Genomic DNA, 23,413 nt, shown 5'->3' with positions numbered 1-23,413 from the left:
GTTTCTGACAGTTTGCGTTAAGTTTTCTAATGCTTTAAGCACAGGGTGTTTTGTTTTGAATTGAAATAAAAGAAATGGCTTTTTAGAAGAACAGAAATGGTTATTCCAGAGGAGGAGAGTGCTTACCCACAAGCAAGAAGGTACAAACTACTGCTCCATTATTACTAGTAGGATTGAATGGAGGTGCAAGGCTAGCATGAAAAACTTTGTCCCCTGATCTTCTTAAGTCCACAGATGATAGGAGAACATTCCACCTCTGCCTCCTTATCTAGCTGACAATCATTAGAACTGAAGGGAAGTTTCTTTAAATCTGCTGAGACTTCAGCAGAATACATTTCATTTTCACAGAGCACAACCACTTCTCAGTTCCTACAGTACTAAGGTACTTTCCCCGCAAAACATGTTGAATTTCCTCAAAGCAAAACTACTTCTCATTTCTTATATTGCTAGGGTACTTTTCCCGCAGAATAATTTCCCAGAGCAAAACCACTTCTCAATTCCTACAGTACTAAGGTACTTTCCCCACAAAACACATTTGATTACCACAGAGCAAAACTGCTTCTCGATTCTTATAGTTGCTAGGGTATCTTTTCCAAAGAATGCTTTTCCCAGAGCAAAACCGCTTCTCAATTCCTACAGTACTATTTTCCCCTCCACTGAGTGCTGTATCACATGGAGGCTTTTCTGAAACTTGTGCTAATTGCTAGAGAGCTACCCTACTTGCTAATCTAGCCAAACTGGTTCTTTCCAGTAGAAAAATGCAAAAGCAAAACAGTAATTAAAAGTGTCCAGATAATGTCACATTAGTTTTGCTTTGAGCATTATACCTCTGTGGGGTTGTTTTTTTCCTTGTTGAAAACAAGGAGTCTCCATTTCCAACAACTTTGCTTATAGCATCTAACCTATCTGAAAATGATTCATTCTGAAACAGGGAAATGGCCCCATGTGCATATCTTTTGATGTTTAAAGTGTATTGTAAATTTGACAGCGTTGCACATATTTCTTTTTACCAACCAGTATTTACTGGCATTTGCCCTGATAGTTTTATTGACCTTATTGTAATTTGGTAGGCTGTTATTTCATCTTGCAGTGTCCTTTTGAAAGTGTGGCCTATGAATATTTCGGCAAATAGTAAAGTAAAACAGTAAAGGTAAAAGGACTCCTGACCATTAGGTCCAGTTGTGGCTGACTCTGGGGTTGCAGTGCTCATCTCGCTTTATTGGACGAGGGAGCCGGCGTACAGCTTCTGGGTCATGTGGCCAGCATGACTAAGCCGCTTCTGGCGAACCAGAGCAGTGCATGGAAACGCTGTTTACCTTCCCGCCAGAGCGGTACCTATTTATCTACTTGCACTTTGATGTGCTTTCAAACTGCTAGGTTGGCAGGAGCAGGGAGTGAGCAATGCGAGCTCACCCCGTCACAGGGATTCGAACTGCCGATTTTCCGATCGGCAAGTCCTAGGCTCTGTAGTTTAACCCACAGCGCCACCCACGTCCCATGCTTGCTCACAATCTCTCACTCTGAGAAAGGACCCCATACCGAGAGTGAGGAATGTAATGTCCATGCCGCTGCCACTTTGACAGCAGTATATGCCCAGGTGCCCCCTGACTATGATTTTTAAAAAAGATATAAGAAGAAAGATGGATGTTCCAATGTGAGCCCTGACATGTATGCCAATCCTGGTGCTCACACTGGGCCTGTTTGACTCTAAGACTCAGCTGTTTCCTACTCTCTGTGTGGTCATTTGAAAGACTGCTAGGTCCACAGTTCAGCACTAGCACTGTTTTCAGAGTGCTAGATAATTTTTTGCAGGAAAGTATAACAGCCACCTTGTCATGACAAGAATAAGGCAGAAAAAATAGAAACTCCTTTCGCAGGGGAAGAACACTTTTTAAGATACTGGAGGATGGAATTTAGCAAAACATTAAGAGGTACAAATATTCAAAACATGCCAGATTTCAAATTTTTGTCGCTGAAAGTTGCAAGCATATCGTGAGAACACCACAGGCATATAAGACCTTCCAAGGCTGCAAAGTGGAACGGCTGAATTTAAGCCACCTTTTAAATTTTATGTTTTGTCTCTGAGTTGAAGGAACATGGCATAAACATCATGTTTCTACCAGATGCAATGGAGAAATGGATAAAAATGCTTGTGTTAGTACATTTTTGGCATACAGGCCCCTTGCTGCTTTATCCTAAAAATATTTACACTAAGGGGGGATTGACTAAATAAAATAACCTACTGCTGTAAAGCAGGATGACAACATGGGGAGAAAGGGGAGAGGCATTTAAGTTGAAAGAACAGACAGTGCGTTGGTATAAATGTAGTCACGTAATAACACATACTGAACTGGCTGGTGTTCTGTAGAAGCACGCTTGGATTTTATTGTTAACGTGGCGCACTGTTACAAAAATAATCCCATAACTGGTGCCTACTTGACAAATGCCCAACACACTAAGAGCACCACAGGTTCTAGTCTCATCTGTGCTCACTTTTTGATTTCTACCAAAGTTGCCGTGCAGATCCACACCAATCGTTTAAAGCACATGACTTCCCCCAAAGAATCCTGGGATCTCATAGAGCAACCATTCCCGGCATCTTCAACAAACCCCAGTTCCCAGGATTCTTTGTGGGAAGTCGAGCTTTCTTGGAATTGTAAAGTTGGAAGGGTCATCTAGACCCAAACCCTGCAATGCAGGAATAAATGTGTGTTCATGGCGTGGATCTGTCCAGGGTGAATCGAGATTAAACTTTATTTGAACTTTAAGCCTAGTTTTAAAGCACCTTCAGTGCCTTCAGCTCAAAGGAATCTTTCTCTTCCAGGTTAAAGCTCTAGAGCTAAAACAAAAAGTCTCTACACATTTCCAGAAGAAATCCTGGCTGTGCACAGGGCTGATTTGGCTGCCATTTTGTGATGTCGCAAAGAAAACTCCTCACTGCTCCTCAGCACAGTTTTATACAGTGGTGCCTTGGTTCTCGAACTGAATCCATTCTGGGAGTTGGTTCGACTCCCAAAACCATTCAGAAACCAAGGCATGGCTTACGATTGGCTGCAGGGGCTTCCTGCATTTAGGTGATGTTGTGGCGCATTCTAGCGAAGCGACTGGTGACCTGACTGAGCGATGGACAGAGCCAGACAGAGGATGATGACAGGTGGGTGTCCTGCTACCGCCCCCACCCCCCAACATAAATCCTGGCTACACCCACGTTGAGGTAAAGATCAGATTTTCCCTAGGGAAAGCGGTGGGACAAGTGAAAGTCTGGATGAACCCTACGTGGAAACAAAGCAGTGTGTGTGTGTAATCATTTGGCAAGCAGTCTGTAGCCTTCTGTTAGGAGATAAGAGATTCTTACTGTTGCTTCTTCAGATTTCTTATCAGGTAGCTGTAGTGCAGTAAAAATTCTCCATACCACTTTGCCGGATGATCCAATCTGATCTATATCTCAATCTCTATCTAGATCTCTGCAAATGCTAAGACTTGAAAGCTGTTTGGGAAACATATCCCAATCAATCTTTTTAAAGTGCAGATTTCTTTTGATGCACAAGGGGAGAAAGAAGAATATAAATACCCTCGGTTGTACAACATGCAGAGATATTTATTATAAGATGCCCAATATATAGAAGTTTTGAGCTACTTGTTCTTCCTCAGGGAAATACTAAAAATAAAATGCCATCTTTATTCACAGTCTGCTTAAGTAGAAAATATGCAGCCTAAAAAATCACTGCTGGAAAGATAGCCAAATTTCAGCCTATACGACCAAATATTTAGGAAATCATCTAACAAGCATTATAAACAGCAGGAGATATTGGCACTTACAAAATCTGTTCACAGAGAACTCCACAAATTAAGAAAGGTTTGAACGCAAGTTCATAATAACCCTTCACAATAGAGTATGTTTCACAAGTCATGTCCCATGTGATCGTCGGAGTCTTCTATCCCAAAAGAAGAAAGCTGAGGGTTTGGGTGGTGAAAAGGCAGGAGAGTGTTTCAAGAAAAGAAGGAAACTGATGGAGTCTGAGAGGAGGTTGTGACTACCAAAAATCCTTTGTTTCTCATACTCAGCTACCATACACCTGTCACCAGAGACACAGAGAAAAGGGCCTCAGAAGTAGCTCCTGATTTAGCATTTTAAAAGTCAAAGCCAGAACCTTGAACTGAGCCCAGAAACAAGTTGGCAGCTGATGTAGGTGACTGTCATAATCACCTTTAATTTTTATTAAAAAAAACAACATGATGGTGTGAAATGCGATAAAAACAATACAGAAAGTCAGCAGCAGGACATTGTATATTTAGCTCAGTCTGCAATCCCAAAGACTTCATGGAACAGAAGGTTTTTCACCAATCTTCTAAGAGTCCCCCAAGAACTTGAGCCTTCGCAGGAGGTCTATTAGAAAGGCACCACCACAAAGAGAAATTTGGGACAGGGAGGAAGAGAATATAACTGGGGTTCAGACACTACTTAAGACTTTAAGTCAACACTAGTGAAACTGAGTGCACCCTGCAGCTTCCTCTAGTAAAACATCACATTGCCAGCCAAAGTATTTGAACAGCTCTCAAGGGTAGCCCCACACAGGGCCGGATTTAGGTTTGATGAGGCCCTAAGCTACTGAAGGCAATGGGGCCCTTTATATGTCCAGCTGTCCTTTGTCAACAACAAATTGTCACTGGTTTTTTGTGTTGAATATACGGTATGCTATATGGACTTAATAGGTATCTAAAGCCATTTACTCACTGGAAAAGACACTGATGTTGGGAAAGATGGAGGGCACAAGGAGAAGGGGACGACAGAGGACGAGATGGTTGAATAGTGTTCTCGAAGCTACCAGCATGAGTTTGAACAAACTGCGGGAGGCAGTGGAAGACAGGAGTGCTCTGGTCCATGGGGTCACGAAGAGTCGGACACGACTAAATGACTAAACAACAACAAAGCCATTTTATTTGTTTTTTATCTTACATTTTGTAAATGTACATCCAGGTGTGTGTTTTTCCCTTTAAATTTTTTTTGGGGGGGGGGCAAGAGAGCAGGGCCCTAAGCTATAGCTTGTTTAGCTTATACATAAATCCGGCACTGGCCCAACACAAGGCACATTGTTGTAATCAAGCTCAGAGCTCCTTAGGGCTTGAATGACAAGAGGCTAGATCCCTAGGTCAGGAACGAATGCCTTTCCTAGGTCCAAAGTCAAACTAGCTATATCCAGTTAGTGAGAAATAGTTTTGTCTTCCCCTCTGTGCTTATAGGAGTGTACTCAGTTTCATATGCCGTGGTTTGGGTCAGGGACAACCAAAAACCCCAATCACACCAGCTCCCGCAGGTTTGGTTTGCTAGTCCATCTCACACGGTGCACATTGCTTATGCTAGCTTGTGCCTTGGACTGAAGCAATAAAAATGTCATTGGTAAATGTTGGAAAACAAAAGAGAATCCCTGATGGATGCACTGTTTGACTTTATTAGTGCAGACCTCTCGATTCATTGTTCGCCAGTCGTATGTCATTTGGCTAAGGAGATATGTCTCTATTTAAGTTATAGTTCTCGGTCTTCTTTAGTACACGTTCCATGGCTAGGCCCCAAATCGATAAGCCTTTCCACCAAAAAACACTACAGCATAGAAAGGTTCAAGAGCTATAGCAACCAGGCATTCAGGGTGCTCACTGGGGGGAGGGGGAAAATCATTTATATTGAGGCAACACCATGTTTCCCTTAATTTTCTTTTTAACATACCAGGTTGCACATCTTCTGCACAATCTGTGAGCTGCTTGTTCCTTCCTTTAATAGATTCTTGCTCCTTTCAGGGTAGATCACAACTGTGCATTATCATTTTATTTTCCACTTAGAGCCTATTGATTCAGCCCAGGCTCATGCTAGAGAAACAAGCTTCATAATGAGGTAGTAAATTCTGCTTTTGTTCTCATTTGATAATTAATAGTGCCATGTCAGCAGCAGTTTAAAATGCAAGTACATCTTTCCCTTCAAGTTATAAAACATGGGTTGTAAGTCAGCCAGCTTTATGCTGGGTATGTTTTCTGAAAGGTGAATAGCTTCTGCAGAGTGCTGGTTGCAGTTACTTGAGAATACTTGGCTTGGGAATATGGAGAGACTGTGGGGTAGCCCAGTTGGCAGAACATGAGACTCTTAATCTTAAGGTTGCGAGTTCATGCCCCACATTGGGCAAAAGGATTCCTGCATTGGATCTGTCCTGGAGTGTCAACACAAGGGGGCTTGTGAAGAAGGCGCAGCAGAGACTGTATTTTTTGAGAATACTAAGGAAAAACCATCTTCCGCAGAAACTGCTGCTTGCCTTCTATCACTGTGCCATTGAGAGCGTGCTTACTTATGGCTTATGTGTGTGGTACGGAAGCTGTACTACCCAGGACAGGATGGGGTTGCACAGGGTTGTGAAGGCAGCAGAGAGCATTGTTGGCTGCCCACTCTCCACCTTAGAGCGGATTTACGCCACAAGGTGCCATAGGAAGGCACTGGACATAGTAAAAGATCCATCGCATCCTGGTCACTGTCTCTTCGAGCTCTTGCCGTCGGGACGGAGATACAGGACGATGAAGACAAGAACAAGCCGTCTTAAGAACAGCTTCTTCTCCAGAGCGATCTCGGCCCTGAATGGGAAGCCCGGACTTTGAAAGTCATCAAATCTCCTTTGCTGTATTTTACTATATTTTTTTAATTGGTGTTTTATGTATTTTACTATATTTCTTTTAATTAGTGTTTTTATGGAGCAGCCAAGTAATTTCGTTGTCCCCGAAGGGGGCAATGACAATAAAGATATTATTATTATTATTATTATTGGTTGGATGAGATGACCCTCGCAGTCTCTTCAAACTATGATTCTACAAAGTCAGTGTAGCTGAGGGTTGCCCCCAGTGACTGGCCGTGGTTATCCAGGTCTTTCTTTCTCAACCCTACCCGGAGATGCCATTGAACTAATGACCTCTACATGCAAAGTATGTGGTTTACCACTGAATTACAGTCCTGTTGAGTTTCACAGTCCAGAGTCCAAACAATATTGTAGCCATCTTATCAGTGGGCTCAGATTCTCATTATTCTAGCCAATAATCCTGTCATGTCTGCAAATGCATAATTTAAGCCACATTCCCTGATACAGTTCAACCAGCTCCATGCTGGAAACTTTCACATCTCTAAGCATGTTTTGCTGAATGAAAGGATTGTGTGATCTTTGAAATCACACAGGATGTACATGAAAATACAAGGGACTTGAACATACTGCAAGGCCCATGTAGTCTAGTGAACAGCCATACCCTGAGGCATTGGGAGATCAGGATTCAAATTCCATTTCAATCGTAGACTTAATGAGTTTTAAACAGTGGTGTGTAGCAGAAGCTAAAATATGCAGGATATGCAAATGCTATAGAGGCAAACAAGTGCCTAAGTGGACGGTGAAAATACATATAAATGGAATTATAGGTATTAGCATGGAATTAGCATAGGCTGATTCCACCCAAATCAAACTCTCTGTGTGATGATTGCCAGAGATTTATATGATGCTGGATAGCTTCGGTGTGTTTGAGGTATCATAATGAATTGAACATGTTCATTTATCTCCAAAAAGCAATCAGCTGAATTCATGTGGGTGCTTCCATTCTGTGCTTGGGATTCAAAGAAAATGAGACATCACCAATTTCCTCAAGTATGAACTTACTTAAATTCTGTTTGGTTCGAAGATTCCCTAACAAGGACTGAGCCTTCAGCAGTGGCTGAAATTAGGACGAAGTCTGCATTAGATACATTCTACTCCATAAGTGTTTAGTGGGACAAATCTGGACACCATTCATTAACAGGGGAAGGTATTAAGCATCAATCAAGCAGAAGATACTGCCCACCACATTTTCTTCAAGTACCATTGTCTGCTCCTTTGTGGCTAGAAACCAGCCAGCCTAAAGGCAAGGGTCAATGGGACCAACTTCTGAATAGGCTGCAATAACAATTCTAAAGATTTCTAGAATGGTTGCTGCAAAATTCTAATAATATTCTCATTATTCCCAAGAATGAGAAGATAATCATTGGTGAATCAATACAGGATGAAGTGGTTGAACTTGGAGTCAAGATTCTTTGTCAAGCTGCACAACAGAGAAGTCAAGGATTCCTTGAGATCTACTTGTATGACTATCGAACTCAAGTGGACTTGGCAGCTGAGAGCACTGGTAAACCCCAGCTATGAAAGCGTCTACCAACAGAAAGAGCAGCATATCTCCAAAGTGTAAGATTGTGGCCTCTGGGTTGCTTTGTGCACACACTAGATCCAGATCAGTGAGAATAAATAAAAAAAGGAAAACAAGGAGTTCATTCCTATGGTTTCAGATTTTAAAAATGTGTTCTTGGTGATATACTTCTAAAGGAATAACCAAAGCACCTACATGGTGCAAGACTGCTTGCTTTATAAATGTGGCTTAAAAGGCATGCCATCGTAAGGTGGTTGCCACCATGAGAGCTGTTGCAAACTTGATTACAATGATGGAATCAATAAGATGTGTGGTTCATGCCATAAGTAACCATCAGCCAAGTACATCAGCAGGGAATCTCAGGTCATGGAGCCAAATTTAGCTCTTTTGAGCCTCATTTTCCAGCCCATGCACATCCTACATCTTTCTATACCAGAGTTCTCATTGGCCCTGCTCTGTATCAACCTTGACTGCTCTTGCCTGGCTGGAATGTGTCCCTGAACTAGGATAAAGCTTGTGGCTTGGTTGGGTGTAGCATCTGACTTTTGCACTGCTAGAATGCAGTGTACTGTACAAAAAGGAATATAAAATCCATCGCCCTGCTCAGGACACCCACAGGCCAGGCTGTGCTTGCATGCAGAACTCGGAAATTTGATAACAATGGAATGTAACACTCTTGCTGGTAAAGGTTCCTTCATCCTGGCTGGGGTGTGGAACTGGGCGTCTCCAAACTCCCCAGTGGATATGGCTCAAACTGAAGTGGGTGAAAGGGGGGGGGACCAAATAAAATCCGTAGAAGGCATTGTTTCCATAGGAAAAAAGTATTTTATTTTTTAAAGAACAAATTCAGTTTGAAACAGATGTGGAATGTGAATTTTCATAGATTTCATTTTCTGGAAGGGGCTAACTGCAATGTAGAACGAAAGCAGATTTCAAATCTATGACACTCTAGGTTTTTTAAAAAAAGAGAGAAAAAAATTATTTATAACTCAAGCATAATACTGTGTTACTTACAAACTGGACAAAGGAATTCTTAAATAAATATTCATGGTACACAATTACAGCACAAATATGCAGCAATTTGGCAACCTTTTTTATACCTTATCTTTTTTTTATTCCTGGATACTGTGCAAAGGGGGAATGATACGGCCTTTAAACAAGCTGTAGCTAAATACATAGCAAAAGTCAGATTTTATACAAAACATCTCGCTTAGACTTTATTAAAAAACCAATGTTGCTCTATATACACAATCTGGTTAAGAAAAGATGTTTATTCTCGTTTCCATGTGTATTTTTATTTTATATTTATTTAAAAAGGTGAATAAGGCTACTGTAACACCCCAAATCCATATACAGTAAATCTTGAACTTATTTACAGCATCTTCACTCTTTAGACATGATGGTGTAAATTTCAAAAAGTTAGGTGATTCAAGGGGTAACACAAGCAAGGCATTTACAGTAACTTTTCAAAGCTGAACCAAACACCAACTAAAAGGAACAGTTGGTAAGATTGTCATTATTCTGCACAAGACACAACACAGATACACAGGGCTCTTCTTTTCTTTGTTCCTCACCCCCCTAAAACTGGTTGCAGGTTGTTGCTTCTTCTTCTCCTTCTCCACTGATTCATCCAATATTTCCCCCTCGCAAAGTTTAGTACATGATCAGAATGTAACCAACTAAACACACTCTCGATTAAAACAAAAACAAAAAAAACCAGGCCCATCTATTAACTCTCCTCCCCTCCCTCCCCAAATCAAATCTTAATGACTTACAAGAAAAAATCTTTCATGGATGGATTCACAGAAAGGAAGGCTTTAGGAAAGAACTACATCTGTATTGTAGCTGGTTACCATGGTAACCTCCCACAGAACCATGATTCTCTTCCACCCTCCCTTCCTCTTTGCTTCTTCTTGGACCAACATCATTTTCAGGTTCAGGAAATACAGAGAGTAATCATTTCTATGACAGTCCTTTTTTTTTTTTGCACGTGCTCAGTGGAGGTTTGAGAACCTTAAAAATGCTGTAGTTACATGTTCTTTCCAGTCCAGAAAGTGAATCGTTGCTATGGTAACAGGACTATGTGAAAAGACATCTATTTTGCATAGCACATAAAAAAGTAGATCTCCTCCACCCTCCCCCAGGGTATAAGAGTTGGGAAGGAGGACAAGCAACCATGCTTCAAGCAGAAACTCTAAACTGAAACTCTCCGTATTTTGTGACCAGCTGAATGGACTCCATCTTGTAAGGCAAAGGGGCGGGAACAAAACAGGGACATAACACAGAAAAAAAGAAAGAAAAAAGAAAACCCACATCAGAACATCCGGTTGTTAAATACATGATGCAGTTACGCCAATTCTGTGGTATTTCGGGGCTTGTCTCTCCTAGTCTACGAGTTATGCAAGACAGCTTAGAGGGCTTTTGTTATTTTCTCAGTATTGTTCTTTTTTGGAGTGAACCTATTTCCGCCCCCCCCCCCCCAAGAAGGCTTGCCCAGTCATTTTGCTTTAGCGCTGACAATTTAAGACTGAATGCATTGCCACAGATGAACTTCACATCTTCTGGTGTAGAGTCTATGCAATCTTTCTCTCTCTCTCTCTCTAGATATATATATATAGATATATATATTAGTAATCATAACAAAATCTGCTACTTTATATTCCTTGGGTTCTATACACCTACTATAAATAAGTCATACCTTACATCTCCCTCTCGTGTGTCTAAATGTACTGCATCTTCGCGGACTGTAAGCAGTTTACCATATGTGCTTTAACTCTGAAAGAGAATACCCCAGATAGCAGCAGTGTCGGGAGTACAGGGCTCCCTTGCAAACGCACTGCCAGAAACAAGGCTTGATTGGAGGAAAAATAAAATCCTGATTAATATTCAGAGATGTGAATGCTTTTTTTTTTTTTTAAGTGATGGAATTATAGCCCTCTTGACTGTTAAGCATGTGATTTTTTCTATGTCAGATGTTGCTGTTTTCTTAAACAAATTTCCCCCTGTCCTGTGATTAATTAAAATGTGATAAGCATAGCAGCGGAGTCTGCTTTTTTATTTTTTCAAAAAAAAGAAAGGAAGGAAGGAAAGAAAGAAAGAAAAAGAAATGTCATTTGAAGCAGACCGAGATTTTGCTACAGCTAGTTCAAAGCTGTACATCTTATTGCTGGCACAGTAAGTACCCCAGCAGTCCTGCCCTCATATATCACTATTGTCTTGTCTCCCAGGCACGTCCATTTACTTACACTCTTTGTCCTACTTTAAAGGGAGAGGACTATTCTCTCCCGCACATTGCTATTGGAGAACAACCTTGGCATCCTTCAAATGCAGACCCCATTCAGCTGCTTGTGTTGCTGTGTGTTCCAACTTGCTTCCTAGAACTCCAGATATCAAAAGTGCTGCGCTGCCTAAATTGTCTGGCTTGGCCCAGTTGATATTCCAGAGGCAACAACAGTCGATCAGCCCTTCCTCCTCATATTCTTGGCTCTGCTGACAAGCTAGCTTCGGGACGGAAGATTCCTTTATTAAGCAAGCCCGGTTCTACCCTCCCCTCCCCACCCATCCCAAAAGCACTAATCATTCAAGTGAGGCTGCTACCACAAAAGGATGGTGTATGGAATGGCAAAAATAAAATAATCATAACTGTATGCTTTCCAGTAGTGATGTAGGTTGAGGAGTGTGAATGAATGCTAGTGTGGAGAACGCTACCCGACTGAAGTTAAATGCATCAGGGACTGACTAAAAGCAAGAAGGATGATTAAAAAGTCTTACTTAAAAGCAGGTCTGTATGACAAATCCGCAAGCTCTTAAGAGTACACGCAAAGTCACAGGGCTGCGTTTCAAGCTTGATGACTTCCGACTCCCTCCCCAAACGCCTAAAAACCATTAGCATCCATGAGTTGCTCCATCTTCCCTGGGCTTTTCGTACGTGTCTGGATGCCAGCAGCACATGGCTTCGGAGGTGATGAACGTACAGCAATGGGGGCAGGTATCTTCTATGCAAATCCTTCCAGCTTCCAAGTAAATGCTTGTTCACCAAGGCAGGAATTCTACAGGCTAGGGAAGCTGTCCATCTCAACGTGGCTCTCTTGTCACAGGGTGGGGCTTGCCGTTCCCTCCGCTGCACCTGGCCCAGTAACCAGCGCAGGGGCTCATCACAACCCCCCACCCCACCCCCCGTGTCACGAATAGCATTTTGACCAGAGAGAGAGAGCTTCAAAAAAGGTACCGCGCTGAGTGCTCATCAGACCTTGTAATAAATGTTTGCTGGGCTCTGAGGGGGCATTTCTTGAACGATGTACACTGGGTGTCCATAGTCGCCGCTGACCTTTTCGTAGTGTGGGCAAAAGACACTATCTGCAGTCCTCAGAGGAATGATAATGTCACTGGGCTCAGACCCATTGTTGTTCCCACTGCGTTTGGGGGTGGCTAATGTACTAAGTGACAGTGTCGTCGTGTGCTGGGGAGAATGCTTCCTGTGTCTCCGCCGATACTTCAACAATAGAACCACCAGAGTTATGATGATGATGAGGAATATGATGGACCCTGAAGCTATCCCTGCGAATAAGGCCACCTCTGAACCAAGGATACTGGAATGTCCAGCCTTGCTTCCATCTGAGTTGGGACCTAGGGATAAAAGTTGGAAGGAAAGGGCGGGGGGGGGGGGGAGACAGAGCGAGAGAGATCTAAGTTCAAAATGATCATTGTCCCATCCCCAGTTTGCAGCACTGAAAGACTTGACTGTTGACTGAACTTTTGACAAACCAATTACCCCGCAAGACATCTAGGAACAACCAGCCACAAGTCAGCCATTCACATTCAGCAAGACGCTTGTGTCTGTTTCTCTCACTTTTATGTTGCTCCCAAACCACACTGTGTTCTTTTCATCTATCATCACCCATCAGCAGCAAGGACTGGCACTGACAAGGCAGCCTTTGATGCACACCATGTCTTAACAGATGTTGGTCAGCTCAAAGCAGCTAATAGGGATAAAAACGGGGGTGGGGGAGGAAATTCTCAAGACTCACTGTTCCCCTGCCACTTTCTTTTTCAAACACTAATTTGGACTAAACTTTGCCATTGTGCGTTTAACCTCTGTCTGGAGATGAATCTGTGTTGCCAGGTGGAAAGCAGGTTGAAATGCTAAGAGACCCCAACAGATATTGCTTCATTTTGTTGCATTTTGGTTTTTTTAAACTACGGTTTAGTTAAAACAGGGCAGGTGGGAACAGCCTCATATGGATGCCTCAGAGGGTCTAGACTCATCCTGGGTCAATCAGCTCACACAGATCTGCTAGGGCAGAGATGGGCACCTGCCCTGACCTTCTGTGTAGTATCCAGTGGAGCAATTAAGCCCACTAGATCTACAGAGGCCAGCAGGGATGAGTGCTGGTCATAGCTGGTAGCAAGGGGGCTTTGCTGGGAACAAGATTCCCATTTACCTGCAGCTAGAATAGCAGTAACAAGGATGCAAACTGATCTGGAGCTCACACAGCAAGCATGTTTTAAATTAAATCAAATTTGGTGCTTTGTCGCTGAGAAAACCTTTAATAGGTTTTGCTGCAACTTGATGCCTATTTTCAAGAGAAAATATTGCTGCGGAGGCTAAATTTGGGTAGAAAAATCCTCCCTTAGCACAAAATTGCTGATGCCTGCTCAAGTTAACTGACAAGCAAAAGATTTAATGGCATGATGGCAAATAATGGTGCGCAGGTTAAGGAGTTATAAAAAAACCCAACGATGGCCCTGAAGTCAACTGACTGAGCAGTGGTCTTCGTCTGAGATTCTCCTCCTCACTGACTTCCCCTCACTATGCTTCCTCATTCAAGTGAAATAAAGATAAGAAACTGGTCTCACAGTGGTGGCCCATGCGGTGGTTTGCGAGGCGAAAGAGATGGCAATAGCAGACAAGGGGACTTCCTACCCGTATCTGCCAATGGCAAGGCAGACATGGGATGACACAGACAGAACTGTGCAATCCCATGGCTGTCTTGAGATGTTTGCCCAGCCATAGGTGGGGGGTGGCTGATGTCATCGTGATGACCATACCCCTTGCACAACGTTTATGCAATATCCCATACCTCTACTGCCACCTTCAGAGAAGTAAGAGCAGAAAGGTTGCTCCCCCTCCATATATGTGCTTGCGGGATACATTTCACCCCGTGAACCACCTCAGTGGCTGCTACTGCTATTTTTGTCATTCTGACATTTAAGATAAATACTCGTCTTATACTCATCCAAGAATCAGCTCAGTCATTATATATTGCTTAGATGAGTTATTCAGAGTGCCAATGTGATCCGCCAGAGGATGACAGCAGTAATTATACATGTTTTAAAGCAAGCCTGATAAGTGCTAATGATAAACTCTTCATAAATACTGCCAGAAGACAATGGCTACAATCTAGTGCTCAGTTAAGGATCCTTTAGTTGACTTCAATTAGGCTTGAGTCAAGTGTGCTTAACCATGAACTGGATTGCAACCAATGACCACCAACTCATCTCTTCTGGTAAGCTTGTTATAACTACTTCGATTCCTCCCTCTCTCTCTCCCCTTCTTTTTGAAGTCAGCAGTATTTCCAGATGGAACCATTCCATTTCTATGAAATGCAAATGAAGAGAGGCTTACTTTTGCAGAAGTAATGATCTTTGACCTCTCACACACTGGTACACATGCTTCCTCTCCCTATGCAAATGCTTGCTTTTATTGTTTCTTATTATATAATAAACCCTTAATGATGGGAGATAAAATGTATAAGAAATAGCCTTTAAAATCACCTCCTTCAAAATCTAAAAGCTCTCCTGTTTACCTGCATGATCCTTTACAAAGGGACTTGTTGTAGAGCTTTTCCCGTTGGTACCAGCTTCCTGTTCCGGGCGTTTAGTTGGATCAGCATTATTTGGGGACCCACCAGAATTGGGAACTGAAACAACACAAATGATTCACTACAAACTAACAATAATGTGCTTTATAAGCTGGTTATCAATTTTCACGAGGCATGAATGGCTTTGAACAGAAGATCCTTTATGCAGGAATACAAGAAGATATGAGAATGTAATTTTCTCCTTTAAAGCAAGCAAGAGAGAAAAAGCTATAGAGTTATTTCAGAGATTTAGATTGTGAAGCTAGTGGCAGAAAATGAAGGGGATTCCTGAAATTGGCAGGAAAACCTTTGCAGATGACATTTCAGCATAGCAGGCAAGTTGATTGACTACTAAACCAACCTCTAATTAGAAAGAATAGGTTTTTTTCTGCACAATAGGTTATCTGTATATGAGAAAAGGACAATGAACAAAACCCTCTCTTCTTTAGGGAGGATTTGCCACAAGCAAATGAAGGGAGCATTAGCCCCCTTTCCTTTTCATTTGTTTTAAATAATTCTGAGCTCTGAAACTGTGCTTTAATGTTTAGAACGCAAGCAAGAATAACCGCAGCGCATGTTGTTCATGGGTGACCTTTCTTTCCAAGGAGAGCTCTCCGATGAAGAGATCTTATTGCATTAACTCTCTTCCTGTAAAATCTGTCAGTAACTTAGGTGCAGAAAATAGGCTTTGCCTTCAGAATCCAAAGAAAGGCAGACTAATATAGACTCCGCTGTTTCATGCTGTTTCACCTTATTAGCAGAAGCTGAGACACTCAATGGGGCCCAGGGGCTGATCAAAGTTGTTTGATGAAAAACACAGATGGTCTTTACCTTGTCCAACTTTCATTAGGATCTTCATGGCTTTTGTCTGACACACCCCTCCCTCCTGGTTATCCAGGCCTTCCAGTGATCCATTAGATGTTGCTGATTGAAAAAAACAAAAACACAGAGTGAAAGATTTCAGGATGCCACCAGGTGAAGTTACACAAAGCAAGAGTACCTGAAAATAGATGTTATCTGTTCAAATTCACTCCTGCTGTTCAGGTTTACCCAGAAAAAGTTGTGAAACGCTTGACAGCCAGGCAAACAGAGCAGGCTGTGTTGTATACCTAAAGCTGGAATGCATTATCAGGTTTCTAACTTATCCAGGCACTTTTCTTTCATGAACAATTGGCTGTCTTGTTATTATGCCACTGGTTGAAAGAGTAGACAGTTCTCCACACCTACACCTACACTGCCCTGAAAAACTGGGAGTTGGCTGGAAAGAAAAGGGAGTCCTGCCAGCCTCAACAGAACAAGCAACTTGCATTCCTCTCAAGCCAGAGAGTCCTACCGATTGAAAAAAACACAACTCAGAATTTGCAGTTGCTCATTTGTGTACTCCAGTACCTGTGTGTATTATCACTTGGACTAAACCCATCTGCATCTACAGTGGTACCTCGGGTTAAGTACTTAATTCGTTCTGGAGGTCCGTTCTTAACCTGAAACTGTTCTTAACCTGAAGCACCACTTTAGCTAATGGGGCCTCCTGCTGCTGCTGCGCTGCCGCAGCATGATTTCTGTTCTCATCCTGAAGCAACATTCTTAACCCAAGGTACTATTTCTGGGTTAGCTGAGTCTGTAACCTGAAGCGTATGTAACCTGAAGCGTATGTAACCTGAGGTACCACTGTATTTCCATTTCTGCCTTCACCTGAAGGGCATGGAAACTGTGGCCCAGGATTATTTATGAACTCCCAAGTCTAAGTTTTCAACAAACTGATGCACACACTCAAGCAAAAACAGACAAAATGAAGACTCAAAGGCCGCTTTTCATTTCTGCTTCCTTAGCTTGCCTAACTCATCAGGGAGATATTCTACCTATCCATCTCCCCTTAAGGGCAAATAGAATTTGGCAAAAATCCCACTGCAGCAAATTCTCTTCCCAGAGACCAATGCACACTCCCAAATTCTAGGGGAAGTTGCTGATCAGTTGAGGGCCAAAAGGGAGGGGAAGATGTCACTGGCAAATTGCTCAAGAAAGCTGCCAGAAGAGTGGGATTTAACTGGGGGGGCTGGGTTAGCTCTTGGTATTTGAATTATCAAGTTGCAAGTCAGGGATACTCTGAAGGCAGGAATGGGCTGAATGGAACCTGCAGGTACCCATTTTAATTTACGGGGCTTAGAGAACGGACATTATTTATCTATCACAAGGATTTTGAAGTTGCAAACAATATTTCATGCACTGAGCAGAAATAGCTGCACAGACTATCTATCTTGATGAATAACGCCATGACAACTTTTAATATTACTAACTGATTATAGCCCTAATAAATCTGGTATCAACATTACTGGGGGTTTTCCCCAGTACTTTCTCCTACCCTAGTGCTCTATAGCCTTTCCAAGGCACATTTGCAACAACATCTGGCAACTTACTAAAATATTAAAGGAAAGGGAAAAGCCATGAAAGTCCTTGCAGGGGGTTTCCATGAAGAAAAAGCAATTAAGCGGCACTTCTGGTACTAAAAAGAATCTCCTTTTCATCTAATTTAGATATGGCCCCATAACTCTTTCTTTTTCTTAGAAAGATGTACCTTATATACATTCCTGAGTTCCTTCATACTCCCGGACCCCCTTTCACTAAGTGTCTTCCCAGCCCCATGTTGATATTTTTCTTTCTCTAATCTTCTCACTAGCTGCAAAAACTATGAACCTTTTCCTTCCCTTTGATCTAGTTCCTGCTTTTGTTCTACTTCGCCCTCCTTGTGGGTGTAACATAATTCCTCACTACATGAACTTCCTTCTTGCAGCTCCCTCTCATATTATCCTTGTAGCTGAGCTTGCCCAGGCATCCCGGGCTAATTCTGGCTTTCCATCTCACACAAATGTTAGCTGGCCAAATTTCACCTCTCCGTTTTCTGACTCCTTGCATGTGCATTTTTAAAGTGAGAAATTTGGCTTGGGAAAATTGTGCACATCTGCGGGGCCAAGCTCAGAAAATAATGGAGATGTATAGCTTTGTTTTGTTGAGATCTTTTTTCTCCCCCTCAGAGAAAAGAAAAAATCAATACTAAGAACCAGTTTGGGACATAAATCAAATGCATCTTTTGCTGTGTGTTTTTTTTATGACCTCTTTGTTTCTGTCCTTGTAATCTGTACACTGGCCAACAGCGTACAGAAATACTGAAATAGAGCTTCGGTAGAGAAAATAGCAAATAAACAGTGACCATCCTCCTCTTAATACTAAGCTTCAGGAATTCAACTGCCTTTAGCTGCCTTTTGCAGATTAAAACATAATAGAGTCAGACTGCAGTCGGTGTCTTTCTACACTGTAAAAAAGAGAGAGAGAGACCATCTTGTTTAACCCATGATCTAGGCAATGGCAATGCAACCTAAACAATTCACAGCTTAACCTCTGTATGACACAGCAAAGAATGCTGCAGAAGACAAAATCTCAAAACTAGTGTCACAAAAGGAATACAGTGGTGCCTCGCAAGACGAAATTAATTCGTTCTGTGAGTTTTTTCGTTCTACGAGTTTTTTCCATCTTGAGAAGCACCACTGCGTAATGACGGTTTCCCGTAGGAATGCATTGGCGGTTTTTTTAAAAAGGCGCAAGACGTTTCGTCTTGCGAAGCAAGCCCATAGGGAAATCCGTCTTGCGAAGCAACTCAGAAAACGAAAAACTCTTTCGTCTTGCGAGTTTTTCGTCTTCCGAGGCATTTGTCTTGCGAGGTACCACTGTATAGAAGTTGTTATACCGCTGCGCTCCTAAAGGATCCCTGCATGCCTTACTTCTTTAGAATCAAAGTTGCAATGCTGATTTCGCCTAAGTCCCTGATGAATTCTAAGTTACCATGAGGAACATTAGGTTCATGAGGACTGTTGAACATTCGTTGGCAAATGAGGATGCAGTGAAAAGGCTTCGTGCTGACTATTAAGCAACAGAAACTCTCCTTTTGGAGTTAGGTTTTCGCTAGGTAATCAAGATATTGATAATTTGGCTTGAAATAAAAACCAGGCACCTATACCTCCTGCATTCCTCATTTGCCTGCTTTTTATGGTGGTGCCCTTTTGGCGTGTGCTGCAAGGGAGGCATTAGGATTTTTCCCCCAGTCATCAACACGTCTTGGACAGCATTTGCCTGGGATGAAACTCTGCGTGTTGTTTAAAGCTCCTGATAGCTGGTGATAAAGGAGTGTATAAACAACAAGAGAAAACGCCAAGATAGTTTGACCTTATTAAAATATAACTGTCATATTCTGAAACATTTATTCCTTTCAGCTAAATATATAGATTTTTTTTTAAGTGACTCCATCATAGCCCTAACCCAGCTGAGTGGCCATTCTCCAATGAAGGCTTAAAGGACATATCAACAAGGGCATTAAATGTCTCTTAAAGAAGAACAGAACAGCAACAAGGAGCTCTTGACTCCACTGAGCTAAAACTAAGTCCAGCGCCACCCAATGGCCCAAGCTATGCTATGACACTATCCACATCCATATAAATGAAAGCATTACTTCACCACAGGGCAGCCGACAGTCATCACACGGTCTAATGTTGGCACCATAAGAAAAACTGAACTATCATAGTAACTTGTCAAATGAATTCCCCCTCCCCCTCTCAAATTGCAGTTACTTAGGAACAGAACAGTGGTTTGTCCTCCTTTTGCTGGTATCACCCAACAAACTAAAGAAGATGAACTCAGGCTCCCAAGATGGATGAAAAGGTCTAGCTTGCCTTTCTATGAAATCAGAGCCATTTCTATTCCATGTAAGGAAACAGTAAGGTTTTCACTGACATAAAAACAAACACATCTCTCCATGTTTAAATCTCTCTCTCTATATATATATGTATATATAAATCATAAAGTTGGAAGGGACCCTGAGGATCATCTAGTCCAACCCCCTGAAATGCAATAATGTGCAACTGTCCCTTGTGGGGATCAAACCTGCAACCTTGGCATTATCAGCACCACGCTCCAACCAACTGACCTATCCAGCCCTGTCTCATTCATATCTCTTAACGTCAATCCCAATATTGTTTATTACTCAACAAACTTGTTACGCAGAAAACCACAACTGGAAGCCCATTTGAATCAGTGAATAACTAACACTAAAGAAAAGAAATAATTCAGGATAATAATAAAGCTGAAGACAAAAAAGGTTGTTTTCCCATTATTTTTTACCTAGTCTCCTACACAATTTGCTTGTGACTGACCTTGCCAAGGCCAATCTCATATCACTGTGACTGATACTGTTTCTTCTCTTGGAACATGATCTGAAGTTTCTTTTTTATACTGTTTGTATTCTAGATAGTTGGATACAGTTGTGCCTGCCTGAAGTGCTTCGTTTTCAGGCAGATAGCTGGGATATAAATTTTAAATAAATAAACACCAGTCCACTGAGGACTTTATGAACCTGCTGCTTTTGCTGCCCATGTACGTTAGCAAAACTGGCCACATACGTACTCACTAGGCTGCATTTTGCTTGGTGAGTTCCGATTTCTGCAGGCTGAGATATTCTCCCTGCTGCTTTTATGTTGGTTTTAGTTGCAGTGCTTGTGTTGTGACCTTGGCTGTCTTGATTTATAATTGGTTTTAGTATTTTTATCATTTAAATTTTGCGCTTGCTTTTTTATTTCTGTAAATCACCCAGAGATAGACACAAAATATCAATGTAATGAATACACTAGTGTAACATGTTTTTGTCACTGTTATGTTATTTTATCTCAATATCCCAACTTGTATAGCATACACTGAAGTTACAGGAATTATATTTCTATAAAGAAAGCAGGGCTTGCATGATTATTCCTTGTTTTCATTTTTTTAAAAATGCACAATTAAAAAACACAATGAAAAATCTGAGGGCAATACAGAGCAATTCTAAAATACAATTCTAAACATGGTTTCAAGCTCAAGGAACATTTTACTTGGCTGGAAAAGTCTGGCCTTCAAAGGGTAATCTTACATTAAAAGCACTGAAAATCCCATAAACCAAGTTTTGATTCGTCACATTTATACGCTTCAAAAACTATGCCACCCCTGCTTATAGAATGAAGTGGGCTCACTCTAAATGCAGAGGAAAAGAAATCAGTGAGACAGACAGACAAGAAAGTTTCTGGGTTATGATTTCCATACAGTCCCCATGGAGCGCAAGTAATATTACATTTTAATACATCTTCATTTGATTGTTATTACTCTGCCTCCCGGGAGGCTAAGCCACTGCCTGGATCTTGGCTGTTTTCAACCCATCAAGTTAGTAACATTGCTCTAATCAGATGGAGAACTAAGCTGCTGGATTTGTGCCTGGATACAGCCTTTCATTCACTAAGAGATTAGAAATAAAGCAAAGACACACACAAAATCAAGACACATGCCCCTCTTCAAAACAGAATGCAAAATTGCTTTTTAAAAGCAAGAGGGATGTACTGCAGTGAAACCACAGGTCCTAGGCATCAGCTACCGATTGTATTTTTAAGCTCTGGGTGATGGTGTCCACTTCAACCACAATACCTCCCCCTTTTAAAATTTAATATTAAATATTTTGGGCTAAGCTAGCATAACTCAAGTAATCAGTTAATATTCGATGTAAAAAAAAAAATGGAGGATCTATTTATTGCAGTACCCTATACAAGCAGCCCTGTAAAACCACCATATACAACTAGGTAAGAAAAAATACTGGTGCTTTGAAATGCAATTTAATTGCTTTAAATTTTGTACTGGTCTCTGTGTGCATGCCTCTCTTCCCCTCCATTTTATTTTCACAATAGCCTTGTGAGAGAGCTTAGGTTGACCCATCACCCACTGAGTTCCATGGCTGAGTGAGGATATGAACCCAAGTCCTTTTCCAATGCTATAACTACTGCACTCTAGATATCACACACTCCCAGATGAGTAAATGGGATGTGGTTTTCCAGGTCCACACTCCCACGCAAGTCACATGACACGCACAAGATCATGGCCTTGAAAAGTGCTTTTTTTCAGGAAGAGATTGCGGCACCCAAAAATGCTCACTGTGCAAAACAAACAAACAATGGAGTGTCCCGCTTTTATCAGAGCTGTTGGATTTTGAATACCATCCAAAAGCATTCATGGTATTTTACCTATATATTTGGCTGGTTCAGTTCCATAAGCTGCTTCTCAGTATTTGTTGGGAAGACATAAACCTATTCTTGGCGGTGGTGGGATAACAAAGCTTAAAACGTTAACCATCTCCCACCATAAACACACACACACACACACACACACACACACACACACACGAGGGTGGTGGTGGTAATGTGTCTTGGCCTAAGAACTAAGGTTTTTAAGAGAGATGAGAGTGTTTTGAATGGTGCTTTCTCCTCCTATAGTCCTCTTTATTAGATCAATCAGGTTTTTGGAACCTGCTTACACAGAGGTATAGCTTCTCTGAGCTTAGTACATATGTGAGTAAGAGCAGTTAGGACAAAAGTTATCATCCAAGGAACCTGCTGCAAGGTCAACAAAGTCTTCTCCTGGGAGAGCAAACTCCAGCTGTTATCCTCAACCCACCTCATCTTACGTCTTCATCAGCATTACAACCAAGCGGCATGTCATCCAAAGAACTGTCAAGGCTCCTCTAGATAGTTAAAGCCCTATTTTCAAGAATTTAGGTTCTTAAAAATTAAGGTTCTTAAAAGCTAAGGCAACCTGCAAATGTGGGCTATTATCCAAATTTCAGCAAATGCTATCCATAAAAGACAGATCAGTAAAAAGGGGGGGGGGTCCTAAGAGGGGGGGAAATCACCAAAGCTTTAGATACAGTTATAGCAAAAAGAACTATTCTTGATGCAAAGCTGTGCTTGATCTAATGTGAATTCACAGGATTATTGAGTACATGGTCTTAACAAAAAATAGAAGTGTGTGTGCTTGCCATGGGATTGCATATCTATAACGTAGCTGCTGCCAGTTGCTTTTGCCTTCATTAAATGCTTTCCTGGGTAAAGCATCAAGTAATTACTTCTTCTTACACATGTGTTATCTAATTTTACAAGACAGATTTAAAAATACCCAGAACCACACAGACTGAAAAACTACAAATCAAGGTGCTTGTTTCTGGAACAACTAGAAACTGCACATAAACCAGCTGTGGTGATCTGAGCACAGTGTTTTTTTTAATTAAATGGTATTAAAGTTGTTGTTTTTCTTACACCAATCCTCTGATCCCAGAGCTTCGAGGGCCTGGAAGATGCAGAAGAAACTCATTTTAAGCACATCGAGTTGCTCCATTGCTGTGCTTGTTGATCCATGTCAAATTTACGTTGGGGAAGGAGCGCGTTTCCTTGTTTGTTTAACTAACAAAAATAAGCAACACGCCATTTTAAATTATACTGAACCCTGAATTCAAAGTGCTTTCTAAT

General features: G+C 41.6%; 1 protein-coding gene across 2 annotated transcripts in view; it reads right to left on the bottom strand.

Annotated features, from left to right (window-relative positions):
• Positions 1 to 8,995: 8,995 nt before the first annotated feature.
• Positions 8,996 to 23,413, bottom strand: part of EFNB2 (ephrin B2) — a 57,480-nt gene continuing 43,062 nt past the window's right edge. Inside the window, exons 3-5 of one of the 2 annotated variants that reach the window (XM_083438052.1) lie at positions 15,885 to 15,977; positions 15,000 to 15,113; positions 8,996 to 12,819 (exon numbers count right to left, since the gene is read on the bottom strand). In XM_083438052.1, the coding sequence (XP_083294178.1) occupies positions 12,437 to 12,819; positions 15,000 to 15,113; positions 15,885 to 15,977 (590 nt within the window). In that variant the 3' untranslated portion in view covers positions 8,996 to 12,436. The remainder of the gene's footprint in view (positions 12,820 to 14,999; positions 15,114 to 15,884; positions 15,978 to 23,413) is intronic. The other variant, XM_083438053.1, reaches the window with a different exon arrangement.

Source organism: Podarcis tiliguerta (genome assembly GCF_965153285.1).
Source record: "Podarcis tiliguerta genome assembly, chromosome: 4".
In the NCBI taxonomy this organism is placed as follows: Eukaryota; Metazoa; Chordata; class Lepidosauria; order Squamata; family Lacertidae; genus Podarcis; species Podarcis tiliguerta.
Note: the sequence above shows the minus strand (reverse complement) of the source record. Positions and strands in the feature narration are given on the sequence as shown.